The sequence below is a fragment of the Oncorhynchus keta genome, chromosome 35 (genome assembly GCF_023373465.1).
Source record: "Oncorhynchus keta strain PuntledgeMale-10-30-2019 chromosome 35, Oket_V2, whole genome shotgun sequence".
In the NCBI taxonomy this organism is placed as follows: domain Eukaryota; kingdom Metazoa; phylum Chordata; class Actinopteri; order Salmoniformes; family Salmonidae; genus Oncorhynchus; species Oncorhynchus keta.
This window is the reverse complement of record NC_068455.1, coordinates 30,687,715-30,713,003: the sequence shown is the minus strand read 5'-3', so window position 1 is coordinate 30,713,003 and position 25,289 is coordinate 30,687,715. Positions and strand designations below refer to the sequence as shown.

Sequence of the window (25,289 nt, the reverse complement as noted above, 5' to 3'; positions counted from 1 at the left end):
GTTAAAAGGTTCTCAAGTTTCAACAGATGGTACTTCAGGTGAAGTGTAGAGAGCATTCACAGACTTGTAACATGGACAGCATAGCGTGTCCTCATAGAGTGCAGTGTATAACTTGAAACAGGGCCCTGGCGTTGTCATTCAACTACCTAACATGATGCTCGACTAAGTCAATGTTTTAGTATTTGAAACACTGTTGTGTAATGAATGACCATAATGTTCCTGGAACGAACCAACCAAACTATAACACAGAGGAACCTTTCCAGACTGTCCGTCAAGATGCTATCATCTTTCTGCAGAATGCAATCCTCTGAACCTCTCCGTCAAAATAGGATTTCATATCAGATAAGCTTTCACATTTACAAGGTTTCATCAGCACACAGGAATTCAAACTTGGCATTTTCAGAAACAATGTTATTTTTTCATGATGGAAGTTTACCTTAGATTTGATTCGATCAGGTTTGGTCTAATTCTATCCCATCTCCATCAATCCACATGATCTAAGAAAACTGATACATGCCTCTTATTTGTCTGGAAATTCAATGTAGATTCAGTTGGGTGGATTGAGAAGCAGTGAGAAGAGAGGTGGCTGGGACTTGTGAAAGCATGAATCCTTTATTACTCACACAGAATAGCAGCACAGCTGCCACCACAGTGGTCAAATGCAGCTCCAGAGGGCAGATCCCATTTCCCTGGCTTTCTTTCTAGAGCCCATATGCAGCGGGTGCATTGAAGTCTCTCTGTGCTCCTTTCAATAAGACCTCAAAGCTTGACACTGAACAGGCTATAATAAATATGATACCCTGACAGCACTGGGCTTATTTCATATTGTTGTTGCTTATTCCTCATGGCAACATGAACAATTCAGTGAGCGGCGGAAGCGTTGGTGTTCATTGGAAAACTTAAAATAACTCAGAAGTCTCTGTCACATCAAAGCCTGACCTATAATTATAGCCTCTGTGAAAGTTTAATCTGTGGTGGTCAGTCGTGTAAGCCGGGCCCTACAGAATGGCTGGGTTGTGATGTGAACTGAAGGCTTGGAGAGAAAAAGCAATTGGCCTGTTTTCAGAACTGGCACTGAGCTGTTGCTCCTCCACCGCAGCTTCTCTGTATGTCAACCAAACATTACATCTTCTTCCAAAAATGACATAAAACCTTATCAGTTGTTCCTTTGAAGACAGGCGTTAGCAATTCATCTTTATTGACATCTGCCTCGCTCTTACATAACGGGATGTAAGGAGACAATGTCCTCATTATCAATTTACCATGTACTAATATTTTACCAGATACATGTGGATTCAATCAGGAGCGAGGACACGGGGGACGCGGGAGCGTTCTCAAGTGAGCTCTCATTACGACATTATCCAAAACACTTTTTTATGGGACCAGCAATAGAGCAGTTGAGGAAGCAAACTGAGAGTTTTATTGGAGTTTCTCCCTCTCCTGGCTGGAGATCGGCACCACATTAAAAAGCACCAACAAACTGTTGAAATAAATGACACATAGCCATGTAGATAGAAGTTGTACCACTGACCTCCATGTTGGAAACAGCCTGAACAGTGCTGCTGAACATCCACCATGGCTGCACATCAGAGCAAAAACCTCCCTCTACCCCCTGTAATTCACACGCATGCTCAAACCTAGGATGACTACAATTCAAATACCAAATCTTACAACACGTCTTTGTAAGTTTTTCCTATGTTTTTGATGAAACCCTAACTAACCCTGTCTCCTGAAACTAGATGCAACTCTGAGGACTGTTCTCTGGAGTACATGCAAGCAGTATTAGTGCTGTTGTTTGTCCCATCTCATAAGAGAAAAACACCTGGTTAGCGGATATACAGTGTAACAGGGCAGAGTTCAGGGTCATCTCGTTACACAGTTGCACAGGGCCAAACATCAGTGAACAATTAAAACGCAGATTGGCCTATTGTGTTTGATAGCATCTCTAGTCATTATGGCTTGGCTAATTGTGGCTCCTGGCAGATTATTTTCCCCTCATGAAAATCTGGGTGCGTCACAGAGTGAATCGCACCAGCCGTAGAGGCTGGATTAAATCATGTTCCTCCTGTCTAGCCTTCCAGGAATCCAGTTGGTAGCAGCCATGGCCTGGACACAATGAATTAGAAAAGAGTTAGATTAAATCCCTGAGCTGCATTGAAGTAGCTCCATGCCAACTCCTACCTCAGCCATTATGTGCCCCAGGGGACAAGGCTTATATCAGAGGACAAACTGTGCCTTCCAGAGGAGAGTGAGCACAGCACAGTCCATTTTCCTCTCCACAAGGTACTCTAATGGGTTTGATTTAGGTGCTAACCACATAGAACTGAAACCAGTTTCTTCATTTTCCCCCTCATGATTTGCATCAGAATATACTTTTTCTAAACTTGATTCCAACGAGGTCCACAGATGCTCTATGTGCAAGTGAATCACTATATTTCTGTCTACTATATTTCCGGCCAAAAAGTTGTGAAATAAACTGTTGTTTTGTCCCCCCTGGGGGGCCATATTATGTGAGACCCTTGCCAGCCCGTCAATTTCCACCTCGGTTCTTGGAGAGAGTAAGGAGTGTTAGGCTGTGAGAGGCAGGCTAGTGAGCTGGGTCTGGACGCGAGGGGAGGAGATGCCTGTGGTTTGTGTGGTCCAGGGAAGATGCCCAAAAGGCCTGCAGACATTCGAAACTGAGAGGCCATTCAAACCTCTCCAGCATATTACAGTCGCTCTGATCATTCATTTCCCAAATTATAGCGAGACAGCTAAGCAGGAAGAGGTGTTCTGTGAAGCCAAGTCCTAATAACATAAAAACATAGTTTAGCTCTGAAATAGGTTTTCATACTTAAAAGGGGGATTTTGATAGAGCACAGGGAAGTTAATTGAAAAGCAATACGAAACATTTATTTACTTTGAACGACCTAAAACAGCAAAAGAAAAGCCAGCAAAGGTCGTTTTCCGATGTCTGGAAACAAGAAACTGTGATAAATTCTATTTTTTTGTGGGTGGCCCAGACATGTCAAATATCTATGTAATCACCTATTGCGTAGGATAAGTTAGCTAGTGCTCACCAAGGACCAGAGGCTGACATTGTTGGATGTTTTGAGCTGTAAGCTGAACTCTGCTGCCTCAACCCCCAGCGATCAAGCTCTCTGACCTCTGCCTGCTTTAACTGGGCCAGCAGCATACCACCCTAAATCCCACTGCTGGTTTGTTTCTGAAGCTAAGCAGGGTTGGTCCTAGTCAGTCCCTGGATGGGAGAACAGATGCTGCTGGAAGTGGTGTTGCAGGGCCATTAGGAGGCACCCTTTCCTATGGTCTAAACAAATATCCCAATTCCCCAGGGCAATGATTGGGGACATTGCCCTGGGTAAGATGCTGTCTTTTGGATGGGATGTTAAATGGGTGTCTTGACTCTCTGTGGTCACTAAAAGATCCCATGACACGTATTGTAAGAGTAGGGTTGTTAACCCTGGTGTCCTGGCTAAATTCCCAATCTGGCTTTTATACTATACCATCATGATCACCTAATCATCCCCAGCTTCCAATTGGCTCATTCATCCCTGTAACTATTCCCCAAGTCTTTGCTGTAAATGAGAATGTGTTCTCAGTGAACTTACCTGGTTAAATAAAACTGGTCCCATGCACAGCCATACTGGTAATTCATGTTTTCAACCCCCATCACGGGAACTCAGCCTGACCAGTGTGGAAGGGACACTTTGTTCCCCAGAAATGTTGTTGTCTCTGCGAATGACAGCTGCATCACAAAGGCCTGCTGGTTGATGTGATGGATTTGGCTTGGAACCTGCAGTCCGCCAGGCCGGGAACTGTGGCATTAAGTATGTGTCTGACAAGGCCCTGGGGAGCTCGACGGACAGAGAGAGAAAGATCTTTCCTGCGCTGCCAAGCTTTCTAAGACCCTGTGGCCTGAGAAGAAAGTCAACCACTCATGGGACTTTGTTGTCCTTATCTTTGCAACAGGGGAACAAACTCTGATCCCTAGTCTTACTCTGCCAATATCACTGTCTTGTCAAAATGCTACTTTCTTTAAAAAATGATCTATAATGAATTACAATATGAGTGAAATAGTTCAAGTATGTTAAAGGCAGCTTTTGTGTGTTGGAAAGGTGTGGGTGTACCCCAACAACAGAAGGGTGTGGGAGTACACTGGTCATTAAAAATATTAAAGAGAGTAGAATGCTGAATGGCCAGCTCAACATCCTCACGAAGATGACATCAAATGGTCTGTTTGAGATAAGCGTTTTCTTCTCCAATTTAAGCTTTTCCCACAAATATGAGTATGGGATGAGTCAACAACATTATTTGGGCATAAGTACAAATAATCTAAACTTTTAAAAGTGAGTTTCTCCCTGGACAGTTACTTTAAACATGGCAGCTGTTTTTTACCCAATCCCCCAACCATCCCGCCCCTTCCCATCCCATCCCAAGCCCCACGAGGGTTCACATGAGTCCAAGGTAGCCTCCAGAGCTGAGTCTGCACTCTTTGCCATGTTGATGTTCTATAATCCAGCGTTAGCAGAGAAACACAGTTGCCTGGACACTCCTAAACCATTGCAGAGGATGTCACCAGTGCTCCGGAAAGCCCTTACCCATTCACATCACAAGTGAAAGTGATCATCAGGGACCAGGGTCGAGCCAGAGGTCAAGTTTGTAGCATCAGCACAAAGACAAACCTGTCCCTCCAGTACACTGAACACTGAGCCTGCTCAGAACTCATTCATGTTCATTCACACCCACACTAGTGACATAGATCAGGGATCCCCATGCTACAGTCCCTATCCTAGTTCCTATCCTTGCAGAGATTAGAAAGAACAGAAACGGGGTGAAGGTAAAACTGTTATGACATATGGGAATTAACACTCCGAGTCCAAGCCCCCCTCCATAGCCCTCTATTCCCCCAACTCAAGGCATACTCTTTTAGCTGTAGAATCTGAGGACAAGGGGATGACTCTTGGTACTTCCTCTCTGATTATGATAGCAGACTACCAGGTGGCAGGATAACTTTCCCAGTCAGAACGTCTTACCATAACCACTTAGCATAAAGAGCATGCAGGCTTGAAAGTGTCAAGAGTATTAGGGACCTAAAGTTAGTAGGATATTTGCTATTTTGACATTTTCCCCTTCTGTGTGGTTATGAGAAACTGTGAGGAAAGATGTATTCTCTTGCTTTCAACATTAAAGTTACCATTCCACCACAATTGCTACTATTACCATAACTAGGCCTCCCACCACAGCTACTGCTATTACTATGTCTCACACTGCTCCTAATTCTATAACAACTACTGCAGTATATTACAGAACAACAATAATACTTCTGGCAGCTTCCGTGAACACCTACTAGGGTATGGTGACAGTAGCTTCCAGCAGTAAGAGTCGTGTGGTCTATCTGGGGTTAGGCTAAAAGGGATGACTGTTCAATGATTAACACGAAGAACTCCCTCACTGACCACAGTTTCCTCTGAGAAGTTACTGTGTGGTTCAATGTAAAGCTTAGAGTCAATAAGACCCGTAACCACTAGGCCTATTAGTCACCAGACAACAAGTGTGGGCCGATATGAGGAAACCAGTCACTGCCTACTGTAAGATAAATATATCACCATCATTCACTTAAGGGTCATTTTGCTCCATGCACATGGCTGGTTGCCTTGCCCTCAACATCAGTCCAATACCTTACAACAAATGGCTGAGAAAATTGAGCTGCCTTAAAGGAAAACTCCACCTCAAACATTTTATTTGGTATTTGTTTCATTAGTCCATTGTTGACATAGTCCCCAAATGTTTTACTTGGTTCTTCAATGATAGGCAGAACAGATAAGGTTAACTTTGAGGATAACTTTGATTCTTTACAAGTAAAGATGAACAAAATCCAACTTATCACATGGAATGTGATAAGGCTCCATGATGAGGAAAAAACATATGGTTCTCAGCATATGGTTGTCAGCATATTCTTGTAAGAGTTACATAAAAAAAGAGAAATTGAACATTTAAAGAGTAGCTGGATTGGAGAGGCCTATGCTCCCACCTACTGTCATAACAGCAGAGGTGTAAGCATCCTGATAAATAAGAATATACCATTTTCTCTTATATCCCAGCACAAGGACCAAGAAGGCCATTTTATGATGGTGGACATTCCTGCAGTCAGCATGTCAGTTGCAAGCTCCCTCAAAATTTGAGACATCTGTGACAAAACTGCACATTTTAGAATGGCCTTTTATTATCCCCGACACAAGGTGCACCTGTGTAATGTTCATGCTGTTTAATCAGCTTTTTGATGTGCCACAACTGTCATGTGGATGGATTATCTTGGCAAAGAAGAAACGCTCACTAACAGGGATGTAAACAAACATTTGAGAAAAATTATATTTTAGTGCATATGGAACATTTCTGGGATCTTTTATTTCAGCTCACGGAACATGAGACCAACACTTTACAAGTTACGTTTATATTTTTGTTCAGTATAATAACAAACTTATAAGCAGACTTGATACGTATGAAACAAATAAACCGGGTTTATTAACAATAGACACTCACAAACAAATACATGGACGTTTCAATTTAACACAATACGCAAGAAAACAAGATATAGATTTATTAATAATGGGGGCGGCAGCGTAGCCTAGTGGTTAGAGCGTTGGACTAGTAACCGGAAGGTTGCAAGTTCAAACCCCCGAGCTGACAAGGTACAAATCTGTCGTTCTGCCCCTGAACAGGCAGTTAACCCACTGTTCCCAGGCCGTCATTGAAAATAAGAATATGTTCTTAACTGACTTGGCTGGTTAAATAAAGGTAAAATTAAAAAAAAAAATAATGACTGTTGTATTTTAAGCTGTCTTGAATGGCCTTTTCTATTCAAAACTTTGGAAGCTTTTTTACTAACTTTCCAACTGAAATAATACATTTAATAAAAAATATTCTTTACATGTCCTAAAGCAAAAACATACTAAAAAATACATTTTCTGATGACATTGCTTTAGAAAAGGGCACAAGACAGGGATGTCTCCTCTCTCCCATCCTGTTTGCACTGGCACTAGAACCGCTTGCAGAAAGAATTAGACAGGACCCAAACGTAACAGGTACTGTTAAACATTAATATAAACTACATTTCTTTGCAGATGGTCTTCAGATATACGTGATCAATATTGAAAATTCAATTCCCCCTTTCATAAAAATATTTTTAGAATACTCAAACATTTCAGGATATAACATTTTACATTAAAAAACCTTGATAATTGCAAAAAAAAGAATAACAATCAATCTACAGCAATCATTTAAGTGGACCACAAAAAAATATAAAACACTTATTAAGTGTCAACAAACAACAAATATATAAAGATAACTTTAATCCATTAATCAACAATATGAAAGCAGGTCTAATTCAATTGAATTATCTTCCCATGAATCCTACAGAGAGAATAAACCTCTTTGGAATGGCAAGTCTCCCAATTTTTTTGTATTCATTTTCGACAATAACAATTACCCCACCGAAGACATTTGGTATACTCGGTCATAACAGACTTTATATGGGCGAATCAAATTAATAGAATAAATAGGAATGCTTTAAATCTTTCTAAGGCTAAGTGTGGTTTTAACCTTTAGACTTGGAATTGTTTCAACTCACCACCCAAGGCTTTTACTACAGACATATAGTTAAATGCACTAAAGAGGAACAATGGGTACATATTGAAGATTCACATGCTCATCCCCAGACTATTTTTGCATGTCTATTTTCAAAAGATAAAGCTAACAACATTAACAACTTCTTGGTTAACAACACTATAACAATACAGTGCATTCAGGAAGTATTCAGACCCATTAATTTCCCAACATTTTGTTACTTTACAGCCTTACTCTAAAATGTATTACATTTAAAAATAAAAATAAATCCTCATCAAGCTACACATAATACCCCATAATGAAAACAGGTTTTTAGAAATGTTTGCAAATACCTGTTTCCATTTATCATCCTTGAGCTGTTTCTACAACTTGAATGGGGTCCACCTGTGGTAAATTTAATTGATTGGACATGATTTGGAAAGGTACACACCTGTCTATATAGGTCCCACAGTTAGCAGTGCATGTCAGAGAAAAAAACAAGCCATAAGGTCGAAGGAATTGTCCGTAGGGATCCGAGACAAGATTGTGTCAAGGCACAGAACTGGGGAATGGTTCTAAAAAATTACATTGAAGGTCCCCAAAAACACAGCGGCCTCCATCAATCTTAAATGGAAGAAGTTTGGAACCAGCAACACTCTTCCTAGAGCTGGCCACCCGGCCAAACTGAGCAATCAGGAGAGAAGGGCCATGGTCAGGGAGGTGACCAAGAACCCAATGGTCACTCTGACAGAGCTCTAAAGTTCCTTTGTGGAGATGGGAGAGCCTTCCAGAAGGACAACCATCTCTACAGCACTCCACCAATCAGGCCTTTATGGTAGAGTGACCAGACGGAAACCACTCCTCAGTAAAAGGTACATGATAGCCTGCTTGGAGTTTGCCAAAAGTCACCTAAAAGACTCTCAGACCATGATGAAACCAATATTGAACTCTTTGGCCTGAATGCCAAGCGTCACGTCTGGAGGAAACTAGGCGCCAGTCATCACCTAGCCAATATCATCCCTACAGTGAAGCATGGGGGTGGCAGCATCATGCTGTGGGGATGTTTTTCAGCGGCAGGAACTGGGAGCAAGGGAAAGATGAACGGAGCACAGTACAGAGAGATCTTTGATGAGAACCTTCTCCAGAGTGCTCAGGACCTCAGACTGGGGTGAGGGTTCACCTTCCAACAGGACACCAACCCTGATCACACAGCCAAGACAATGGCTTAGGGACAAGTCTCTGAATGTCCTTGAGTGGCCCAGCCAGAGCCTGATCTAACACCTCTGGTGAGACCTGAAAATAGCTGTGCAGCGACGCAGCGTCCCCATCCAACCTGACAGAGCTTGAGAGGATCAGCAGAAATGAATGGGAATTTGAGATTCTTCAAAGTAGCCACCCTTTAACTTGATGACAGCTTTGCACACTCTTAGCATTCTCTCAATCAGCTTCATGAGGTAGTTACCTGGAATGCATTTTAATTAACAAGTTTCCCTTGTTAAAAGCAAATTTGTGGAATTTCTTTCCATCTTAATGTGCTTGAGCCAATCAGTTGTGTTGTGACAAGGTAGGGTTGGTATACAGAAGATAATCCTATTTGGTAAAATACCAAGTCAAGAACAGCTCAAATAAGCAGAGAGAAACGACAGTCCATCATTACTTTCAGACATGAAGGTCACGTAAAATGTCAAGAACTTTGAAAGTTTCTACAAGTGCAGTCGCAAAAACCATCAAGCTCCTTGATGAAACTTGGGGACCACCACAGGAATGGAAGACCCAGAGCTACCTCTGCTGCAGAGGATAAGTTCATTAGCGTTAACTGCACCTCAGATTGCAGCCCAAATAAATGCTTCACAGAGTTCAAGTAACAGACACATCTCAACATCAACTGTTCAGAGGAGACTGCGTGAATCAGGCCTTCATGGTAAAATGAACACCTCTTCACTGTTGACATTGAGACTGGTGTTTTGCGGTTACTTTAATGAAGATGCCAGTTGCCAGGACTTGTGAGGCTGTTTCTCAAACTAGGCACTCTAATGTCCTTGTCCTCTTGCTCAGTTGTGCACCGGGGTCTCCCACTCCTCTTTCTATTCTGGTTAGAGACAGTTTGCACTGTTCTGTGAAGGGAGTAGTACACAGCGATGTATGAGATTAGAGGTCGACCGATTAATCGTAATGGCTGATTAATTAGGGCCGATTTCAAGTTTTCATAACAATCGGTAATCAGCATTTTTGGACACCGATTATGGCCGATTACATTGCACTCCACGAGGAGACTGCGTGGCAGGCTGACTACCTGTTATGCGAGTGCAGCAAGGAGCCAAGGTAAGGTGCTAGCTAGAATTAAACTTATGTAATAAAAAACAATCAATCTTAACAGGGAAATTGTGTCACTTCTCTTGTGTTTTGTGCAAGCAGAGTCAGGGTATATGCAGCAGTTTGGGCCGCCTGACTCGTTGCGAACTGTGTGAAGACCATTTCTTACTAACAAAGACCGTAATTAATTTGCCTAAATTTTACATAATTATGACATAACATTGAAGGTTGTGCAATGTAACAGCAATATTTAGACTTATGGATGCCACCCCGTTAGATACAATACGGAACGGTTCCGTATTTCACTGAAAGAATAAACATTTTGTTTTTGAAATGATAGTTTCTGGATTTGACAATATTAATGACCTAAGGCTCGTATTTCTCTGTGTTATTATATAATAATTAAGTCTATGATTTGATAGAGCAGTCTGACTGAGCGGTGGTAGGCAGCAGGCTCGTAAGCATTAATTCCAACAGTGGGAATATTGAAGACTCATGTTAAGAAGAACCACCAGCTTTCATATGTTCTCATGTTCTGAGCAAGGAACTTAAACATGTAGCTTTTTTACATGGCACATATTGCACTTTTACTTTCTTCTCCAACACTTTGTTTTTGCATTATTTAAACCAAATTCAACATGTTTCATTATTTATTTGGGACTAAATTGGAAGTTCATGTTTGTTATTTTGTTTGAGTGTTTTTTGAATATTAAAATCATGAACACTTTCCACGCTGCGTCTTGGTCCACTCTTCATTCAACAAACGAGAGCCGTTACAGAAGATCCCACCACCAAAGGACCAAGCAGTGTGGCCAGGAGGAGCAGGGATCCTGGGCCTGGGAGAAAAGGGAGTGGAGGACATCCTGGACCTGGGAGGAGGTAATGGCAGGGGACAAGACACTGCCATGGAAGCAGGCGGAGGCAGCGAGTAAGGAACGGCGACGATACGAGGATTTAAGACAACGACAGAAGCCCGAGAGACAGCTCCAAAAATATTGGGTGGGGGGGGGCACACGGGGAGATGCGGGGATGCGCACGGTGTCTGGGCATGCACAGCCCAGTGCACTCTGTTCCAGCTCCCGGCAGTTGCCTTGCTAGAGTGGGAATTCAGCCAGGACGGATTGTGCTGGCTCAGCACTCCTGGTCTCTGGTGCGTCTCTTCGGCCCAGGATATCTTGCGCCAGTTCTACGCACGGTATCCCCAGTTCGCCAGCACAACCCAGTGTGGCCTGTTCCAGCTCCCCGCACTTGGTGCCAGGGGTATTCAGCCAGGACGCGTTGTGCCAGCTCTTCGCTCCAGACCTCCACTGCAACTCCACGGCCCAGTATATCCGGCTCTACGCACTATCCCTCCAGTGAGCCTTCATAGCCCAGTGTGTCCTGTGCCAGCTCTCCACACTCACCGAGCTAAAGTGGTTATCCAGCCAGGACGTGTAGTGGCAGCTCCACGTATCAGGCTTCCAGTACGTCTCCTCAGTCCGGTGAGACCTGTTCCGGCTCCACGTACGAAGCCTCCAGTCATGATCCATGGCCCAAAGCCTCCAGTGATGATCCATGCCACGAAGCCTCCAGTGATGATCCATGCCACAAAGCATCCAGTGTTGATCCATGGCACGAAGCCTCCAGAGATGATCCGTGGCACGAAGCCTCCAGCGAAGATCCCCGGTCCGGAGCCTCCTGCTTCATTCCCAGGGCCGGAGCCTCCAGCGACGGTCCACGGTCCGGAGCCTGCAGTGACGGTTCCCGGTCCGGAGCCTGCAGCGACGGTTCCCGGTCCGGAGCCTCCAGCGACGGTCCACGGTCCGGAGCCTCCAGCGACGGTCCACGGTCCGGAGCCTGCAGCGAAGGTACACGGTCCGGAGCCTGCAGCGACGGTACACGGTCCGGAGCCTGCAGCGACGGTACACGGTCCGGAGCCTGCAGCGACGGTACACGGTCCGGAGCCTGCAGCGACGGTACACGGTCCGGAGCCTGCAGCGACGGTTCCCGGTCCGGAGCCTCCTGCTTCATTCCCCGGTCCGGAGCCTCCAGCGACGGTACACGGTCCGGAGCCTGCAGCGACGGTACACGGTCCGGAGCCTCCAGCGACGGTACACGGTCCAGAGCCTGCAGCGACGGTTCCCGGTCCGGAGCCTCCTGCTTCATTCCCCGGTCCGGAGCCTCCAGCGACGGTACACGGTCCGGAGCCCGCAGCGACGGTTCCCGGTCCGGAGCCTCCAGCGATGGTACACGGTCCGGAGCCTGCAGCGACGGTTCCCGGTCCGGAGCCTGCAGCGACGGTTCCCGGTCCGGGGTCTGCAGCAACGATCTACGGTCCGGAGGCCCAGGTGACGATCCCAGCACCAGAGGCGCCACCGAAGTGGGGGGAGCCTCAAGCGGAGCAGGGTCTACGTCCCGCACCGGAGCCCCGACCGTGAGTAGATGCCCATCCGGACCCTCCCCTATAGGTTCAGGTTTGCGGCCGGAGCATACCATGGCATGGCATATGCGAGTGTAGTGAGACCCGTTGGGCTGGATTGTCAGGCCCTGACCTTAGAGATCCTTTTTATTCTCTATGTTTGGTTAGGTCAGGGTGTGACTCAGGTGGGAAAGTCTATGTTTTCTATTTCTTTGTTTTTGGCCGTGTGTGACTCCCAATCAGAGGCAGCTGTCTATCGTTGTCTCTGATTGGGGATTACATATAAGTTGTCATTTTCCTTTTGGGTTTTTTGGGATCTTGTTTTCTGTTTAGTGTCTGTGCCTGAGAGAACTGTGAGCTTTCGTTTTCACGTTTGTTATTTTGTTTGAGTGTTTTTTGAATATTAAAATCATGAACGCTTTCCACGCTACATCTTGGTCCACTCTTCATTCAACAGACGAAAGCAGTTACATGGATGATTATCTTCTCATCACTCATCTTGAAAAAAAAGTATATTAAAAACTTGGAAATCAATTCATCCGCCATCATTAACACAATGGGAAAATCAAATGATTTATTATTGAAATATTGAAAAAGCATGGGCGACCGAGAAAATCAAATTGGTACAATTTAAGGACATGTGGCAAACAATGCAAGCACTAGGGATGGAGGTGTGAGAATTTGGGTCTGGGCAGAGGTGATGTAGTTGATGTTTGTAAGTTGTTGTTTGTATGTGTATGTTTGTATTTTTTTTAAATAGGAACTTTTTTTTAAATCCAGCACTGTTTATCAAGCTAGCTAGCTGGTTCATCTTGGAGAATTTCAGTTGAAACTTTACAGGGTGAGGTCTGGGTACATTTCAATAAATATATATATTGAATGCCAGACAATGTCCATATATCATGACTGTCAATGATGTGAAGAAGTTTGCATGAACCTCCCATTTGGCATGTGTCTTGATGTAATGGCCAACCCTTTTGATCCATGCTGAAGACCTAGCTAGCCAGTTACTAGCTAACGCCAGACACAGATGAAAGCTGAAACCTAGAAGTATCTTTGCCTTAGATGAATAGGGGAAACCTCTTATTATACTTGCTGCCGTGCTGCAGTCAAAATGAGAGGCATTTTGTGCTGTCACAAAAACACCTTAATAATCCTGCGTTAATCCCGACCTCCTGAATCCAAGTGTATTGTCATGGGGGAGGGGACAAGTATAATCAATTGTACTTTGATCTGGTTTCATACAAATATCATCCAAGTTCACGAAAAACATGATTTTGACTGTTCGGGAGCTTTAAGTAAAACAGCTTTGCATGGACTCACAGCAAGGTCACCATTGTGTTTGTGGAGTAAATTATCATGAAGCTTTGGCTGAGAAAGCAATACAGTACCTGCTACAACAATGCAACCTGCAGTTAGCATATCAATTTCTATTAGTCCAGATAAGCTAGCACAAGTGTAGAGACCATTAGATGGGAAGTTGTTGCTGTGCAGAGTCCTACAGTACAATCCAGGTTCCTCCTCTCTCCTCTTCTCTCACAGAGAGAAATCACCTTTGGAAAGATGACTGCACATCCTGCTCTGCCCTGCCCCTGGCCTGGCCCCGTTTCCTGTGGAGACCTGATGTCAGAGAAGGAGAGAGGGACGGGAGAGAGGAAGAACCCAGGGGAGGCAGTGACTGTGTCCTCCATGCCATACTGTATCACTGATCCAGCTGTATCACCGATCCACCCATTCGGACTGGAGTGGTTCAAGGCTGGCCCTGACCCTCATAAAACGGGCTGACAGACTGGCTGTGACCACCAGGATATCATGCTGTCAGGGAAGGACGTTTCACTACTTAAGCTGAGCAAAGCCCCCCACAGGAAAGCCTGTGTTACGCTGAACCTCTGTCGAATCCCACTGCAGGGGTGACGAACAGGGCGGACGAGGGACGGCATGGGGGGAGAATGGATTATTTATTTGGCAGCCACGTAAGGATGTACTCATTCTGAAGTGTGGCCCAGAGACCTGGCAATCTCTAGCCTGCCGTTAGACCTGGCCAGACCCTGGGAGGTCCACACAGTTCACTATAGGTGAAGGATCGGAATAAAGGGGAGTAGGTGGGAGTGTAGGGGAGTAGGGTGGGAGAGTTGGAGAGTAGGGGAGGACAGAGGGAGTGTAGGGGAGGACAGTGGAAGTGTAGGGGAGGACAGTGGGAGTGTAGGGTAGGACAGTGGAAGTGTAGGGGAGGACAGTGGGAGTGTAGGGGAGGACAGTGGGAGTGTAGGGGAGGACAGTGGAAGTGTAGGGGAGGACAGTGGAAGTGTAGGGGAGGACAGTGGAAGTGTAGGGGAGGACAGTGGAAGTGTAGGGGAGGACAGAGGGAGTGTAGGGGAGGACAGTGGGAGTGTAGGGGAGGACAGTGGGAGTGTAGGGGAGGACAGTGGGAGTGTAATGTAGGACAGTGGAAGTGTAGTGTAGGACAGTGGAAGTGTAGGGGGGGACAGTGGGAGTGTAGGGGAGGACAGTGGGAGTGTAGGGGAGGACAGTGGGAGTGTAGGGGAGGACAGTGGACGTGTAGGGGAGGACAGTGGGGGAGGACAGTGGGAGTGTAGGGGAGGACAGTGGAGGTGTAGGGGAGGACAGTGGGAGTGTAGGGTAGGACAGTGGAAGTGTAGGGGAGGACAGTGGGAGTGTAGGAGAGGACAGTGGACGTGTAGGGGAGGACAGTGGGAGTGTAGGGGAGGACAGTGGACGTGTAGGGGAGGACAGTGGGAGTGTAGGGTAGGACAGTGGAAGTGTAGGTGAGGACAGTGGGACTGTAGGGTAGTGGGAATGTAGGGTAGGACAGTGGAAGTGTAGGGGAGGACAGTGGGAGTGTAGGGAGGATAGAGGAGTGTAGGGGAGGACAGTGGGAGTGTAGGGGAGGACAGTGGAAGTGTAGGGAGGACAGTGGAAGTGTAGGGGAGGACAGTGGAAGTGTAGGGGAGGACAGTGGGAGTGTAGGGGAGGATAGGGGAGGAGGGGAGGACAGTGGGAGTGTAGGGGAGGACAGTGGAAGTGTAGGGGAGGACAGTGGAAGTGTAGGGGAGGACAGTGGAAGTGTAGGGGAGGACAGTGGAAGTGTAGGGGAGGACAGAGGGAGTGTAGGGGAGGACAGTGGGAGTGTAGGGGAGGACAGTGGGAGTGTAGGGGAGGACAGTGGACGTGTAGGGGAGGACAGTGGGGGAGGACAGTGGAAGTGTAGGGGAGGACAGTGGAAGTGTAGGGGAGGACAGAGGGAGTGTAGGGGAGGACAGTGGGAGTGTAGGGGAGGACAGTGGGAGTGTAGGGGAGGACAGTGGGAGTGTAGGGGAGGACAGTGGGAGTGTAGGGGAGGACAGTGGAAGTGTAGTGTAGGACAGTGGAAGTGTAGGGGAGGACAGTGGGAGTGTAGGGGAGGACAGTGGGAGTGTAGGGGAGGACAGTGGAAGTGTAGGGGAGGACAGTGGAAGTGTAGGGGAGGACAGTGGAAGTGTAGGGGAGGACAGTGGAAGTGTAGGGGAGGACAGTGGGAGTGTAGGGGAGGACAGTGGGAGTGTAGGGGAGGACAGTGGGAGTGTAGGGGAGGACAGTGGACGTGTAGGGGAGGACAGTGGGGGAGGACAGTGGAAGTGTAGTGTAGGACAGTGGGAGTGTAGGGGAGGACAGTGGAAGTGTAGGGGAGGACAGTGGGAGTGTAGGGGAGGATAGAGGGAGTGTAGGGGAGGACAGTGGGAGTGTAGGGGAGGACAGTGGAAGTGTAGGGGAGGACAGTGGAAGTGTAGGGAGGACAGTGGAAGTGTAGGGGAGGACAGAGGGAGTGTAGGGGAGGACAGTGGAAGTGTAGGGGAGGACAGAGGGAGTGTAGGGGAGGACAGTGGGAGTGTAGGGGAGGACAGTGGGAGTGTAGGGGAGGACAGTGGGAGTGTAGGGGAGGACAGTGGAGTGACAGTGGAAGTGTAGGGGGACAGTGGGAGGTACAGTGGGAGTGTAGGGAGGACAGTGGGAGTGTAGGGGAGGACAGTGGGAGTGTAGGGGAGGACAGTGGACGTGTAGGGGAGGACAGTGGGGGAGGACAGTGGGAGTGTAGGGGAGGACAGTGGAGGTGTAGGGGAGGACAGTGGGAGTGTAGGGTAGGACAGTGGAAGTGTAGGGGAGGACAGTGGGAGTGTAGGGGAGGACAGTGGGACGTGTAGGGGAGGACAGTGGGGGAGGACAGTGGGAGTGTAGGGGAGGACAGTGGAAGTGTAGGGGAGGACAGTGGGAGTGTAGGGGAGGACAGTGGGAGTGTAGGGGAGGACAGTGGACATGTAGGGGAGGACAGTGGGAGAGTAGGGGACTAGAGTGGGAGTATGGTCAAAGTGGACACAGTAAGTTTGCATGATCCTGATTTATGATTTTAGCTACAAACATTATGAACACACTTTCTTTACTTTCTTTAATCTAAACGGTCTGTGTTTGGCCTCAGATTACTCTGCACAGGCCTACTGTAAACTGAGTTAAACACAGCAAAAGTGTACACCTGTTTTACTGGAATGTCTTACAGACCGTCCATGTCTTACAGACCGTCCATGTCTTACAGACGTCCATGTCTTACAGACCGTCCATGTCTTATAGACCGTCCATGTCTTACAGACCGTCCATGTCTTACAGACCGTCCATGTCTTACAGACCGTCCATGTCTTACAGACCGTCCATGTCTTACAGACCGTCCATGTCTTACAGACTGTCCATGTCTTACAGACCGTCCATGTCTTACAGACCGTCAATGTCTTACAGACCGTCCATGTCTTACAGACCGTCCATGCCTTACAGACCGTCCATGTCTTACAGACCGTCCATGTCTTACAGACCGTCCATGCCTTACAGACCGTTCATGTCTTACAGACCGTCCCGATATTCCCAAGTGTTGACAAACCACTTCACAAAATACAGCAGACAGTATTCATTTCCCATCTGCTGCGGACACAGTGCACACAGGGTGATTTCATTACCGCGGGAGGTTAACTGGCGGGTCGGGAGAGCAGGCTGTCTGGACTCCCAGACCGCTCCACGTTGGCCGGCCAGACGACCCCTCATGCCCTTATCACTGCCGGCCAACTTGGCCCATCTTAAGCCCAGCTCTGCTAGGAGCTGCTGCATAATGCCTGTTTTCTTGGCGCGACCCAACAGGCAATAGAGGTAAAGTCAGTAACAAGGTGCTACTGGCGTAACGACCCAAACCTGTTTCCCAGACGGAGACATACCTCACACCTTCCCTCTTAGGGAGAACAGGAAAGGCCTGGACAGGCTGGAGGCAGGAGAGTAGAGGCAGCGGAGGCAGGGGCAGGGGTCTGCGGCGGTTGTTGTTGAGAGTGGCCCTTTCTCCCCGGCCGGAGAAGAGGACAGGGGTAAAAACAGCAGGATGTTCTAATCTGTGCCGAGGCAGCTCTCCTCACCCGTTAATTTGGGCTTGGCACCGCTCTGCACTCTCTCACTGACCTCACATTGCTCCCGCGCCTCTGGCCACAGCACAACCAAAACCTGATATCTGAGACAAAGACCTGGGTCCACTACTGCTCCAGGGGTGAACTTTTTCCACCTCTGGGTTACAACAGGGCCTGAATTGAGAATGGTGCTCACTAGAACTGGACCCACACATACAGTACATTACACAAACTTCTTCTGAGAAGAAGTACTCTAGTAGCCTGAAAATACAGACACGTGAGCCTGCCACTCCCTGACTGGGTTATGTGAATAATCTTATCCAAATGTCCACACACTCACTGTTTTCTATACTTCTCATAGTTTGGGCCTGTTTCTGGCTTCACAACCCCATTTTATCTAAACGTCTGTGTTTGCCAACTCATCCACAAGCATTCATTTAAATGGTTGGACAGGCTCTGGCCAGGCTTGTGTTGTGGAGTAGGAAATGGCTCATCTTCAGATGAACAACACCTGCTGCGATGTGTTAGTCAGCTCCATTAGAGACACGCGAGATCAAGCTGCTCATCGCCAGGTTGTGTGTGACTCAGTAATGGTGTCTGCCTCTTGTAATGTCAAATATGCAGCTTTGCTCTCTTATTTGTCCCAGATCTGTGACTCAGGTTGCAAATATGTCCCCTAAGTCAATATCAAAGCAACCATATGCATAGCAACTGTGCACTTCTGACACATGCCTTGTATTGATTACAAACTAAAGATTTATCGTGACTAAGAAACAATGCAAGGGAAAATAATTTAAAAACTGTTTTCGGGAAAACATCTGCCAACACATTGACTTGGGTTACTTCAAGCTACTACATGCATCAGAGTGGTTTTGCCAGTGTAATTCCATAACACCAACAGAAATACAATGTGACATAACTGCAAAAGGCACTCTCGGTTCTCGCAATTAGATCGTACTGGACCATAAATGTCAACTGTAATCGAATACACTGCAGAGATTTCAGAGAACGATATTACCCAGATCACACTTTGGCTGAAAACGAAGGGTGACCTCAGTGCTCAAACAAATTATGGCACTTAATACAACTGCAGGAGGATTAGAAAACCATTGGGCTCTCATCCAAGGCAGAGAAGCATTTGACAAGATAAACTTTTCCCATGCATAACAAAAAAATCGGCCTGCACAGTCATAGACACAAACAAGCATCACCTTTCAACACCCTCAGTCGGAAATACGGTTCAAACCATAACACGACCATAATCAGAAGATTTGGCAGTGACCTCCAAGCTTAACAACGTACTTAAGCAAACAGTGGAGAAAAAAATACAATCATTTTTTTTAGCAGAAATGCACGAGTATCATTTCCAGAATGATTGCGAGACAAATAGAATGCTGTTGAAGCCAAAAGTCTGATGCCATTCTCTGGTCTGATTAATGGTCTTTGGAGAATAGCTGAATGTTTAGTGAGATGACCTAGTCGGACCAGTTGTCACGCTATGTGCATCGGTAGTCATTGTTAGTCTAGTCCAATTAACAAATTGACATTTTTATAATGTTACACAACCCCAAAGAAAATACATTATTCTTTCAAATCTGGTTTCTATCTTCACAGCAAATGGCAAGCGTTACTGTGGCAATCCTATGTGGCAAATCAGACATTGTTTTCCTTCACACTTGTTGAACTTCACGTGAAGTTCATGTTGAACTTCTTCAACCATGGCTTCATAACCCCCTGTGGAGTTAATATGGAGCAGCTCTTTTAATGGCGAAGAAGGAAAGTCATGCTCGGTTGTTTAGCTCTGGCTCTACAGAGAATTAAGAATGAAGCATGAATCATTGAACATATGGACCCGCTCATCTGCTATGATTCGACCCAATGACAAACACACATCATAGTGCATACCAGGATAAAGAACTTCTGTTTTGCACACGCCGTATGTCGTACATACACAACATAAAGCATATCATTGCACTTGCTTCTCACACTGTCCAGGTGACTGTTGTAGTAGTTCAACTCACGGTGGTGTGTACAGTACAGTGCTTTTCTCCTTCCTCTGCCTGCTCCTGTAAGACTAAGGCTGATTTTGAATAGATGCGAAATTATAATTTTCTCTTCTTATTGTAGAAATGAGGAGCTTAGAGGCATAACTCCTTTTTGCATGAGCTTAAACCGCAGCCCCCGAATAAACAGCAGAATCTACACTTGAGTCCAAGTTTGACTGTGAAACGAATTCCATGTTCAAATGAAGATGTATATCAGTGTGCCATGACACTGGGCCAAAAACATTTCATAAAGCCGCAGGGCTGCCATGCCCACATGTCAGACTGCCATCATAGATCAAAAGAAATGGCATCGGAGGTTTAAATCCTCTTCTGAACTCAGCGATTATATTACAAAAATCTCAGATGTCAGTGGTCTAGCGCCAGAAAATCAGTTTTGATTACACTTCAAAGGCCTACTGTACTCTTGGATTGGAAACCAAGAATATTTTACTGTCACCCCACTATTTAGTGTGTTACAGATCCAGAATGTATGCATCTGATCAAATACTGAAACTTCTGTAAGTCCAGTATTCCATATTCAGTGTCTACTGAGCTCCTATATTTAAGTTGAAGGCATTCAGCTGTACAACGGACTAGGTATCCCCCTTTCCTTTCCTTCCCTCTTAAAGTATGTTTAAAGCATAAAGCATGTTGAACACAAACAATCAAAAGATCATTTACATTTCTTTCCTTGCTTCTGTTGGGAAAACACATAGTTCATATAGCAAAACAGAGCTAAATTAGGTCAGTGTGTAAAGGTCAGTGAGTAACCATCTTTAAATGTGTAAATACTCCAGCAGGAAGTGGGTACAGTGCAGTGGTGGACTTACACAGGTTGAAGAGGCTGTCTGGTGGTATCAGGTCTGATTGTCTGGGCCCTGGGGCTGGGGTTGTCTATGGCCTGCCTCTCTGTAGGTCTCCTCCTGGGCTGCTCTCTCTGGAAGGGGTTAGTGCCTGGCTGGATGCGCCTCAGGGACCCTCCGGTGTGGATGTACACCTGCTCTGGTGCTGCCTCCTCGCAGCGGGCCCCCTGGAACCCCGAGCGGCACACACATGTGTGGGGCCTACTGCAGGAGCCGCGGTTATGGCAGGGGGGCTGGCAGTCGGCTGCGGGGGGGAGATCATTAGCGGTGTCATGTTAGAACATGTGGTCTTTCACATAAAGGAGCGGCTCCAGACATGGCCTACATTATCTCAGCATTGGCCCAGATTGACTTTAAGTGATTCAATCAAGGGGGCGATTAGTTGTGTGTCTCTGCCCTTGCTTTTCCTTATAGTACAGAGCCTGGAGGGAATGTCATGTTCAATTTCACCTGAGTCCATAACAGCCTTGTTTAGTCTAAATGTATGTGATCGCTTACATTTAACCCTTGTCTGATTTCTCAAATTTTTTACTTCAGCTCCTTGGTGGTGCTTAATGCTACTGGCGTTCCAATGCTCAGCAGTTTTCCTAGAAATACCTTTCATTACTGATTCCAAATCGAATGTGTGTCATTGCCATTATAAAGACAAACAGCTTAAAAGGGTCATAAATGAAGCACGTAAAAAAATGAGCGAATGGGAAACTAGATTCCACAGGCCGACTTGGAGCCTAACTTGAGTCTGACTGTAAATGCCTCACCTTTCATATATGGCATGGCTCGTGCCCGCAGATATTCCTAGATTTGAAAAACAAACCAATCTGTTTTCCTTGTCTGGTGCAAGATTGAGGTATAAACAATATTTATCAATTGTCTGAAAATACAGTGAGTGTTGAGGTAATTTTATGGTCATGGCAAACATTCCGCACACGGCCAACCCTGGCCCCTCCCTGCACCTCACTCCAGCTACGTGAACACTATTCAAAGGCCTGTGGCATGCGATTCAAAGCAAACAACCACTCCATCTTGTGACACAAATGTATGTACTGGATGGCACTGCAGAATTTATGACATTGTCCTCAAACACTAAATCAGGTCGCTACTCTCTGGTGGCTAAAGCAAACAGCAGTGCTCCGTCAACAGTGGTGGAATGCTATTGACACAGATGCCGTGGACACTGACAGATCGCAGGCAGGAAGGCTTCCACTGTTTCTGGCACTGTGAAGAGAGCTGGTAGCTATGGGCTGCATGGTCTACCTGCTGTAGGCTTCCTGTTATTGTTCAGACACAGGGACCAGTTTGTCTGATGTGAGAGGAGAATGGACCTCCTACGTGTCCTCTATGGCATGAGGAAGACTGAGTCCTTGGCTGCCACACCGAGGAACATAATTATTCTACTGTGTAGCTAACAGCTTGGCTTCAGTCTCTTGTTCTCTCGCTCTCTCTAATTGTATCCTAACAGTAGACATAAAATTGCCATGAAAAGGCAGCAAACTAGCACCACATGGTTTTGAATTCAGCACCACAACTTTCTTACAATATGATGTACATGCGTTAATTGAGAGGGTATGCATTACGGTCAATCATTGCAACTTGATGGCAAAGGGGAACAAACGCTAAATTAAATAATAGTCCTTTGACCAAATTCCTGTGGTTTATTGTTAAGTCTATTCTATTTAAACCCAACAAATTCGCTAGAGCATTTAGTTTTAACTGCTTAGGGGGGAATACACCCCTGTCTGATGAAGTGTACACAGTCAGGGAAATGTGCTTGTGGAGTGTGGACTCATATAACTTGGTATGTGATCCGAGTTTTCCAGTTTCCACCATAGGATAAAATAAGAATTGCCTGGTCTCTACTTGGCAGGGAGTTAAATATATCATCCACTAACTAGACTTGAGGCTGGCCTGGTGCCACAGCCTTGTTCAACCTCAAAGATTACAAGGGTTTGGGGGAAGACTTTGAGGATCAAAGAGTCTGTTGACATTATGAGGGAGAGTTCAGTAAATGAGTGGCTCCCACTCCCCACCCCACCCCTCCCAATTATTGACACCGTACCATCTAAATTGGAACAATTACATATACTCACTTATCAATTTGTGCAACTGGCCAAGAAAATGGCCTAATCATCCGTCTGTATGGTTGGTACATGTCAGAGTCTGTGTATGTGACCCTGAATATGTGACCCTCTTCAGCTCTGTCGCCCAATAGCAGTCATTAAAGTGACGCAATGTGGCACCAAACATGCGTTCCATTGACAATGGACTTGGCTGGGCAGTGGACACTGACCCTGGTCCTTTTGACTCTGACTAGAGCTCCACACAAGCCTGACTGCTGCAGTGTCACTGTCTGTCTCTCTTCCCTGGGTCTGGCCTGGTGCAGTGTCACTATCTTTCTCTCTTCTCTGGGTCCGGCCTGCTGCATGGGGCTGGCCTGCCTGTCTGGCTGCCTGGCTGGTGAACACTTTGTCGCAGTAATTGCTGTCGTGCAGATTTGTCTTGCACATCATTAAAACTAATTGCCTCACATTCCGTCCATTTCACAAATATGTGGTTTAATTATTGCATTGGGGAATAATAAAATACGAATTTTCTTTGAAACACTAATAGAAATGGGAAACATTCCTGGCAGGGTCATTGTTGTGCTTAATTATGACTGAGGCTGAGGACCAATCTTAAGAGAATCCAGAGCCAGTCATCTGAAAAGTGCATAAACGTGGGCATTATTGGAACTTGTCATGCGATGGAAGCATACACTCCGAGTCTCCATGCAAGACTCTGTGCATTAATCACGTTCATGAGCTTTACTTTGTGAACTCAGTTCAAACATCTCATATGGGCAATTCCACAGTAACAGAATGATGATTAGATTCTGACTTTTGACTTTAAAAATGTATGTCAATCGAAACACAATGATTGCAAAGTTAAACAAACTATGCAACTCCATGCACAAGGACGACAATTAAACAATTTCCACAGAAAATGTGTCCAAAAACATATATGTGAAGATCAGTTCAGATGCATGACAGAATGATGGATTGTGCTGTTAGTGCCGTCGTCCTGTCACCAAACGTTCCATCTGCAATGTTCAAGTAATTGATTTTGTGCAAAATGTTCTGTGTTAATTATTTGTCAGCATCATTCTGTTACCATGCCATTGTCCTTGTTTTTGAAAGAAAAGCACATTTATTTTTTGTCCATTAAAATAACATCAATTTGATCAGAAATATAGTGTAGACATTGTTAATGTTGTAAATGACTGCTGTAGCTGGAAACGGCTGATTTTGAATGGATTATCTACATAGGCATACAGAGACCCATTATCAGCAACCATCACTCCTGTATTCCAATGGCATGTTGTGTTAGCTAATCCAAGTTTATCATTTTAAAAGGCTAATTGATAATTAGAAAGCCATTTTGCTATGATGTTTGCACAGCTGAAAACTGTTGTTCTGATTAAAGAAGCAATAAAACTGTCTTTCTTTAGACTAGTTGAGTATCTGGAGCATCAGCATTTGTGGGTTCGATTACAGGCTCAAAATGGCCAGAAACAAATAACTTTCTTCTGAAACTCCTCAGTTTATTCTTGTTCTAAGAATTGAAGGCTAAGAAATTGCCAAAAACTGAAGATCTCGTACAACGCTGTGTACTACTCCCTTCACAGAACAGCACATACTGGCTCTAGCCAAAATAGAAAGAGGAGTGGGAGGCCCCGGTGCACAACTGAGCAAGAGGACAAGTACATTAGAGAAACAGATGCCTCACAAGTCCTCAACTGGAAGCTTCATTAAATAGTACGTGCAAAACACCAGTCTCAACATCGACATTGAAGAGGCGACTCTGGGATGCTGGCCTTCTAGGCAGAGTTCCTCTGTCCAGTGTCTGTTTTGTTTTGCCCTTCTTAATCTTTTATTGGCCAGTTTGAGATATGGCTTTTTCTTTGCAACTCTGCCTAGAAGGCAGAACATCAATTTGAAGTTATTTTAATGGACAAAAATGTTTTGCTTTTCTTTAAAAAACAAGGACATTTCTAAGTGAACCCAAACTTTTGAACAATAGTGTCAGGATAGTATTCAGACCCCTTCTAAAATGGATTAAAACAAATTGTTCCTCATCAATCTAACGACAAAGCAAAAATGTTTTTTTAACATTTTTGCAAATTTATTAAAAATAAACTGAAATATCACATTCACATAAGAGTTCAGACCCTTTACTCAGTACTTTGTTTAAGCACCTTTGGCATTGATTACAGCCTCAAGTCTTCTTGGGTATGACGCTACAAGCTTGGCACAACTGTATTTGGTGAGTTTCTCCCATTCTTCTCAAGGGGGCTGTCATGTGTTTTTCATGGTCTGAGAGTCCTTTAGGTGCCTTTTGGAAAACTCCAAGCTGGCTGTCATTTGCCTTTTACTGAGGCGTGGCTTCCGTCTGGCCACTCTACCATAAAGGCCTGATTGGTGGAGTGCTGCAGAGATGGTTGTCCTTCTGGAAGTTTCTCCCATCTCCACAGAGGAGCTCTGGAGGTCTGTCAGAGTGACCATTGGGTTCTTGGTCACCTTCCTGACCAAGGCCCTTCTCTCCCGATTGCTCAGTTTGGCTGGGTGTCCAGCTCTAGGAAGAGTCTTGGTGGTTCCAAACTTCT

General features: G+C 45.7%; 1 protein-coding gene across 2 annotated transcripts in view; it reads right to left on the bottom strand.

Annotated features, from left to right (window-relative positions):
* The window catches only part of LOC118369087 (latent-transforming growth factor beta-binding protein 2-like), a 184,750-nt gene that overhangs the window by 130,686 nt on the left and 28,775 nt on the right, over nt 1-25,289 (bottom strand). For both annotated transcript variants that reach the window (XM_052496861.1, XM_052496862.1), the window contains exon 3: nt 20,618-20,894. In XM_052496861.1, coding sequence (XP_052352821.1) covers nt 20,618-20,894 — 277 coding nt within the window. The remainder of the gene's footprint in view (nt 1-20,617; nt 20,895-25,289) is intronic.